The 7,820-nt window shown below is 42.5% G+C and overlaps 1 protein-coding gene across 2 annotated transcripts; it reads right to left on the reverse strand.

Moving 5' to 3' along the window:
- Window positions 1–831: 831 nt before the first annotated feature.
- On the reverse strand, window positions 832–6,530 carry GNRH1 (gonadotropin releasing hormone 1). 2 transcript variants are annotated; one of them, XM_070416617.1, is made up of 4 exons: window positions 4,999–6,530; window positions 4,011–4,152; window positions 2,616–2,711; window positions 832–1,006 (listed from the first exon to the last, which is right to left on the reverse strand). In XM_070416617.1, exons 2-4 carry the CDS (start codon window positions 4,149–4,151, stop codon window positions 965–967), a joined length of 279 nt encoding a protein of 92 aa, XP_070272718.1. In that variant the 5' UTR covers window position 4,152; window positions 4,999–6,530; the 3' UTR covers window positions 832–964. The 2 variants fall into 2 exon arrangements, with proteins under 2 accessions (XP_070272718.1, XP_070272717.1); XM_070416616.1 differs by lacking the exon at window positions 4,999–6,530 and having other exon boundaries at window positions 4,011–4,163.
- Between the last annotated feature and the right edge of the window lie 1,290 nt (window positions 6,531–7,820).

A 7,820-nucleotide genomic window follows, 5' to 3' on the forward strand; every position in this document is an offset into this window, starting at 1 on the left:
CTGTCACACCAAACAAGTAATCTGAAATTTGAGTTTTCCAAATGGTCTCCGAGTCTCTTGGAGTTATAGGGATAAATGAGAATGTTAGTGTTACAGTGTCTGGGACCTCATAGAGAAATGGTCACCAGTAAAACTAAGTTGACATGGGAGCCTCAATATCCTTTCTCAGCTCCAATTAACAAAATAACTGAGCTCCCAGGTCCAAGTCCATTGGCTGCTCATAATAGTGCAATACAGAATCACTGACCACGGGACCCGACACAGTGGAGTGGGTCTGTCTCAAACTATCGGAGCCCCAGTTTCTTCATTGCAAAGGGAAGACCATAATACCTACTTTCCCCGGTCATTATGAGGGTAATGAAAATAGGCATGTATCTAGCACAAAACCTGGCTCTCTTTGGAGAGAATGAGTGGTGGCAATGCTATTTGACCAAGGGAACACCTGTCTTCAACTGACTCTACACTCCATAGTGCAGAGGGAAGTAACAAAAACACCAGGCAGGTGAACACTATTACTTTTAGGTCTTGGTCCCAAAACTCGAGTGCACCACTTGCTCTGGTGAACCTGGAGAGACCACATGGGGCAGAAGAAGCAACGGACTAGGAGCCCAGACCAACATGGGGCTGTTGCCCTGTGGGTACAGGGTGGCGAAGGAGGAGAGCCTGAGCTTCCTGGCCAACAGTAGTGTTGACTTTGTGTTCTCTCCTCTCTTCTGCTTCGGTAGACACATCTGGAGGAGTCCCCTTTGTGGCTTACAATACCCCTCCCTCACCAGAGGTTTGAGTTAGAGAAAGACTTCGTTAACATTTATGCCACTTTATTCACACTACTTCATTATGAAATACATGCACCTTGGCATAAGAATTTCTAAAATTCACACAATTTGCAGATATTAAATGGGTCACAGATTTCAAAGTCAGAATTATACTTGTGTTGTCAGTCCTTCCTTTTGGACCAGTGGATTTAAATCTTCTTCTGCCCAGTTTCCTCTTCAATCAGACTTTCCTGAAAAATATGTGAGTAACAAATAGCTCAGGGTTGATTTTACTGGCTAAATTTCATTATGTATGTTTTGATATATTATTTCTAAATCATTGAAATAGAAATAAAAGATTCATTTGTTTTGTGCACTAGAAAATGCTAAAGAGATATACAATCATGTTTTTTAAAGTTATTTATAATAAAATCTACATCGATAATTTAAGGATAGGACGTGAGGAAGATGGCGAAAGAAGGGTCTGAACTATCAGTTTGCTATTAACCAAGCCTTTGCTTCAATTCCTTCTCCTAATGTCATGTTTGGGAAATTTTAGTGCTTGCTACAGTATTTTATCATGTAGTAAGCAGGATTAGAAAGAGAAAGGAAATAAAGATGCCTGCCTGCGTTTTTCATTTTCCTATGGGTGTGGAAGTTCCAGTCAATGGAGAAAACCAAAACTATAGCTTAACTTCACATATGATCTATTCAGGCTTCCCCTGCTCCTGGAACATCATTACCTGACATGCCTCCTAACTGTACAAACAAGTGGACATGGGCTCAGAGAACACCCACACAGACCTCAAGATTCCATTTCTATATTCAATTCTCTTTGTACTTTAAAAAAAAAAATCAAGTCTACATTGGGTTACTATATTTCCATTTTTTAAAGTCTTTTCCCAAGGATATGCTTAGTGTTTTTAGAGAGAAAGGAAGAGAAAGGGGTGGGGGAGAGAGAGAGAGAGAGAGAGAGACAGACATCCATGTGAGAGAGAACATAGATTGATTGCCCTCCAGACATGCCCCAACCAGGGATGGAACCCACAACCCAGGTATGTGCCCTGAGTAGGAATTGAACCGGCAACCTCCTGGTACATTGAACGACGTTCAACCAGCTGAGCCACACCGTCTGGGCTAGGGCACCACTTTTGATTTCTGCATTTCCCAGGGACCACAACCCCATACCAGGACAAATGAAAAATTGGTGAGAGGGATGTTTACCTAGAGAAGAGTCTGGGGTGTATATTTGAAGAATATATGGACACACTGAAGGACTGACATGGAGCAGTGGGAAGAGATTTGTTTTGCCCATCATCCTAAAGGCTAAAGCCAACATTAGCAGATAAGGGTTACAGGGTGATTTCAATTCCATTTATGAAAGAAAACAAAAAGAAAGGTTCCAGCCATTGTACTCTAACCATCAAGAGGGGGTGTCATGAGATAGTGAGGACCCTACCACAGGAGGAACTCAGGCAGTCAGGAAGGGAAGTCACGAAGTGGCTGAAACATGGTTGCCCTAAGTGGACTCCCGACAAGGTGGTACCCAGGGGCCAGTCCATTTCTAAAACCCATGTTAATATACATATATATATATATATATATATATATATTATTGATTTTAATATATATATATTTATTTATTATTGATTTCACAGAGGAAGGGAGAGAGAGATAGAAGCATCAATGATGAGAGAGAATCACTGATCGGCTGCCTCCTGCATGCCCCCACTGGGGACAGAGCTCGCAACCTGGCCATGTACCCTTGACTGGAATCAAACTGGAGACCCTTCAGCCCGCAGGCTGAAGCTCTACCCACTGAGCCAAACCAGGTAGGGTGTTATTTTCACTGTCACTCACCAGCGCTCCTTTCAGCTCCCTGAGGGCAGAAGGTGGCTGGTGAAGGGTGCATTCGAAGTGTTGAGGTTCTGCTAGCTGATCAACCTCTTCCGCTCTCTGAAGTAAAAGAATGTGATTCTTGGAGATGGAGATAGAGACATGAAACAGGATTTCCCATTTACACTGAAAATCATCTGTGGAAAATGGCGTCAAGGTGGATGGGGGACTGAGAAGGGTGCGGGATTGGGATGGGGGCTTGAGGAGCACACGTCTGCCAGGCGGCGGAGGTGCTGGGGAGGCAGCAGAGAGATTTCCTCTCTGGAGATGCTGAGGATGAGGCACTTCTAACTCAGGAGAAGACAGTATCCAAAATATGCCAGAGTTATAGATATGAATAGGGTTGATTTTTATGTTCTAATTTTTAGTAAGTGTGTCATAGTTAAATGAGAGTTGCTTCGCGTACAATCTTGTGTAAAGGAAACTTCAAATTCTGGGGCTTCTATATTTCATACAAAATTATTATTCTCCAAAAAGAGAGATTTCTTTCCAGTGATTTTAAGTTTCTCCCGTTAAGTTTCCCATTTTCAGGCTTATATTAAGTGTCCCAGCCCCGAATCACACATCTTTTAGGGCCAAGTTTATTTCCATTAATTAAAAAACAAATAATAACAAGAACTGTTTTTTATAAATCCACTGACTTTTTTTGGGGGGGGAGGGAGTGGTGGTTAACCAGCTACATATATGACCCCTCTCATGGAATCCTCGCATTCCAAGAAGTTGCGTTTTATAAATTAAGGAAACCAAACAAACCACGTCCTCTGTTAGTACTGAAATCTAATTTACATGAAATGAAATCCAGCATACTTTCCAGTATATGTTTTGTCTCCTTGATTTGCTAACTCTTCTGCTCTAGCAGCCTCTGGCTTCTATGCGTAAATACCCATATTAGTAAAAAGGAATTATAGAGCATGCACCTTTGATAAGGATATGTATTTATGTTATAAAAATGTGCTGCTGACATAAATCGTAGATATTTTTTAAAAGATAAAATAAGAACGAAAAAATCATAAGCAGAAGTTCTAAGATTTTCTTTCAAACTCTCAAGGATTATCTTGCCCTAGAGACCCTGGCTCCATCCGTTGTCTCTAATTCCTTTGGCAATTCTGTGTGCTCTGAGTACCACACCCTGTGCACTTGTTGCTGTATTTTCTTGGAGTTGTTCCTTTCCTTTGCCTTATTGGTCCTCATTTGAATTTAAAGCAGGAATGGACTTCACTGTGTAAGTGTCTTATCACCCCCGGAATACCCAGGATGGAGTCTAGTATTGTGGACACACCCAGAATGCGAGTATAGTTACTATATTTGATTATTGAGCCAAATAAGCCATGTCTCATTTGGAAGGTGAGAGAGACTTACCTCTTGGAATGAGTCAATCAAATTTTCTGCATTTCTTTTTCCTCCAGGGCGCAATCCATAGGACCAGTGCTGGCTGGAGCAGCTCACCACACACAATGTCAACAAAATAAGTCCAGCTAGAAGTTTTGGTATTGGCTCCATTCTAATAAACATCAATGCAACAATCAAAATAGACCCAGACCGGGTTGAGCAAAAAAGACCTCTTTGGTGGAAAGCCTAACAGTTGTGTCACTAACCCAATGGAAGATGGGGGTAGGAGTCATCTACAATTTTCACACACGGGTACATACCCACTTGCTTATCTTGAGTTTTCTAACCATTGGGGACCAACGCAGTTCTTTAAAGTAAAATATTCTATTTTTATTTTCATTATTATTTTGTTATCCAAATTCATGATTTCTCCCTTATGAAGTTCACCTTTTGTCTTAACCTTTTCCCCTTTTGTTATTGGTTTTCAATTTTGTTATTCCTAGGGTAAAGGCAGTTGGGCCATCTACTCTGATAAATAGCTTCTACTGAAAATTTCTGGCTAAAAAGTATGTTTTATGACGTTAAATGGCTACACTAGGTACTAATTACATTTTGTTGACTATCTGTCCTCTAGTCTCCATGCATTGGTGCTGGCTGGACTGTCTGTGAGTGAGAAAGGACTCACTCAACACCTTTAAATGCACTGAGTCTCAGACCAGATGTCTCCCTGGCTAAGGTGGTCTCGAATGATCTAACGATATGTAGAGTTTTCTCAAAGAATCTTCAAATTAATTTTCATTTGATGGGAAGAGGCTAAAGACAAAATCAAATACTGGTCAATGAGCTGTTGCAACTCCCCAAAGGCTAGATCTCTGTGGCCAGGGGTGACAATGGCCATAAAGGTCAATGTTTCTTTAAACACTGTCACACCTGGACTTAGCCTGTAGGGTGCAAAAGCCCCATAGACAAACAATAGCATGCAGTCTTTAGGAAGTGCTAGAAATACCAAGCATTTTACCTGTCCGAGAGCAAAGAGCCAAAGAACGCCACGCTTCCTCTGGAGTGTGTTGAATGCTGTGCCTTTTCATTTTCCTAGCTTCTTTTTTTATACGAATCTTTTCCAGGGCCCTGCAATCTTTCCCGCTGGTAAATTGTACTGCACTTGGACTATTTTTTAATAGCATGTTTTTTAATCCTCACATAAAGCCCTTTAATGGAGTGTGTAATTGGAACACCCACTGGTATATTTGTTAAATTTACTTAAATCTTGCCCATTAAAACCTCAGCTAAGACTTTCATAGCTGAGGCCACAATTCAAAGAGATTAAAATCTAGCCAGGATGGCTTTCCTTGAAGAAATTGACAGATCAAAAGTTCCAGCACCATAGCTATCTTAGATTAAGTGATGTTGAATGCACACATAAAAACTTCCACAAAGGAGGCCATGTGATAATTATAGAAAGAAGTTGACATGAAGATGCCTGGGAGCTGGTCTCAGCACTTAGATCTGTAAAGGAACTGACTTATAAATAATAATGATTGTAGGCACTACACCAAGCCCATGTAGAACCTAAAGTATATTGTATGGGTTGGAAAATCCCCCAGTCTCCTATGCAACAGGCTCCCTCCTTGACTTGAAAGCCTTCCATAGCATAAAAAATGTAAACAGAAACATTGCAATTAGAATACATTAAGTGCAAGACCATCTAGAGCAGACTTAGGTCAACAGTTCGCCTCATTCCAGTAAATGCTTACATACCCAGTTGAAATATGCAAATCACTGTACTAAAAGCAGTGGGATCACAAAGATGAGAAATAATAGTTTCCTGCTATATGACCAACCTCACTCATTATTAATAGTCCTGCAAAATGGATACCATTATCCAGATTTTATATATAGACTAGAGGCTCAGTGCATGAAATTTGTGCACGGGAGGGGAGGGTCCCTCAGCCTGGGCTGCACCCTCTCGCAATCAGTGACCACTGGCTCCTAACCACTGGCCTGCTTGCCTGATTGCCCTTAACCACCTGCCTCCCTGCCTGATGCCCCTAACTGCTCACCTGCCTGCCTAATCGCCCCTAATCGATCTGCCTGCCTGCCTGATCGATCCTAAACACCTCTGCCTCAGCCCCCGCACCCAGGACCCAGACTTCCCTCCTCCAGCCAGCTGCAGGCAACCGGGACCCAGGCTTCCTTCCATCTGGCCAGCTGCAGGCACCGGAGACTCCGGGTGGCTTGCCCAGGCCCTGGCTTTGTCAGGAAGGACGTCTAGAATGATGTCCGGTGTATCTGGTCTAATTAGCATTTTACCCTTTTATTAGTATAGATGCTTCAACCCAGCAGTGAGCCCTTGGATATGTTGTTTACACCGTACAATTATTTAAAAGACAGCGAACCATTGATCTTTATTACATTTATTTCAGTACATATTGTCTTTCTCTAATTTACCAGTGGGCTCTGACTCATGATAGTCAAGGATTTCATCTTAAACATCCTATATAATAAAAGCGTAACATGCAAATCGACTGGGATGGCCGAACAACCAGTCGCTATGACATGTGATGACCACCAGGGGGCAGACGCTCAACGCAGGAGCTGCCCCTAGCCCGCAGACCCTGATCACCTGATCGGGGCCTGCTGGCCAACCTCTCAGTCCCTCCCCATAGCCAGCAGGCTCCAATGACCCAATGGGGAATAGGGAAGTGGGAGTGGATGGTGGTGGACGTGGGTGGCGCCAGGCCAAGGCGAGTGTGAGCAGGGCCCCAATCACCCTGCCAGTTGCCCCACACACAGAGGGCAACCGGCGGGGGGGGGGGGGGGGGGGGGGGGCGGGGGGGCGGGGGGGGGGGGAGGCAGGGCTGGTTGCTGGCAGCTGGGAAGATTGGCCCTGATCACAGGCCAGGCCTAGGGATCCTACCCATGCATGAATTTCGTGCTCCGGGCCTCTAGTCTGTTAATAAATTCGTAGTTAGCATTCAATAAATATAGGTATGAATAAATGAATGAAAGTAAGGGTCTTTAACCAGATTAAGCCTAATGCTTCCTCTATTTCTGCAACAAAGATATGTTTAATCTGACATAGAACTAAATTTTCATGTTCAATTGGCTGTAAGGACTGTTATGACATATAGTAAAATGGTTCAAAATAACTGGATATTGGTCATTATAGAGCCAGGACTGGCAGCTTCTCCTTGGGTAGAACACTAATCAATCAGTTGTTGCCCAGTGTCCTCTGGAACAATCACATTTGCAAGGATTTCAGAGAAAAGAGCAATGGTGTCTTGCCCAAATAAACTTCTCTGCTTTGTTCATCCATCTCTGGAGGCTGTCAGATCCTCAGGACAAGTTGCAGGACAAGTTAAAGTATAGTTGCAAATGGAAATTCTAAAAATAAAATGTAAGTGATTATTTTTTATACTCTTTGAATAATTTAAGGCCCATTCTGACATGAAGGAGTGGACTATCATCTCACCATAATAGAAAGGTAATGAGAAGCTACTTTTCAACAAAAGTTCATTATGTGTGAACAGTGTCCACTGAAATTGTCCAGTTGATTTCCTGTTTGCTGAAAGAGATGTGCTTCTTCTAATAGTGTTGCAGAACAGATGTGGTCTTTGGTTAGGACTAAAGAGAAGGGAGGAAGGACTGCTGGCCCTTACTGTCAGATTGACCACTTAGCTCGGGTTAAGCATCACTGGATTTCTTATTTCTATCAGCTGGTATTACATTCTTGAATAATGCTTTGAAGTTTTTAGATGAAGATAGCCACATACTCTATGAACTCATTCAGTATGCTTTATGCACTCTAAGTCTGCATTAGTATTGTAGTAGGTCACAGAT

This window comes from Myotis yumanensis, unplaced genomic scaffold (assembly GCF_028538775.1).
Source record: "Myotis yumanensis isolate MYYU_CA2020_CCGP unplaced genomic scaffold, mMyoYum1.0.hap1 SCAF_5, whole genome shotgun sequence".
Taxonomy (NCBI): Eukaryota; Metazoa; Chordata; class Mammalia; order Chiroptera; family Vespertilionidae; genus Myotis; species Myotis yumanensis.

Excerpts from the sequence above, each read along its gene's own strand:
- GNRH1 (XM_070416616.1), bottom strand. The coding sequence starts at position 4,163 with ATGTTTATTAGAATGGAGCCAATACCAAAACTTCTAGCTGGACTTATT. Across the intron at positions 2,712-4,010 it reads TGATTGACTCATTCCAAGAG|AGAGCGGAAGAGGTTGATCA; the intron begins GTAAGTCTCTCT and ends CTTTTACTTCAG. Across the intron at positions 1,007-2,615 it reads GGGAGCTGAAAGGAGCGCTG|GAAAGTCTGATTGAAGAGGA; the intron begins GTGAGTGACAGT and ends CATATTTTTCAG.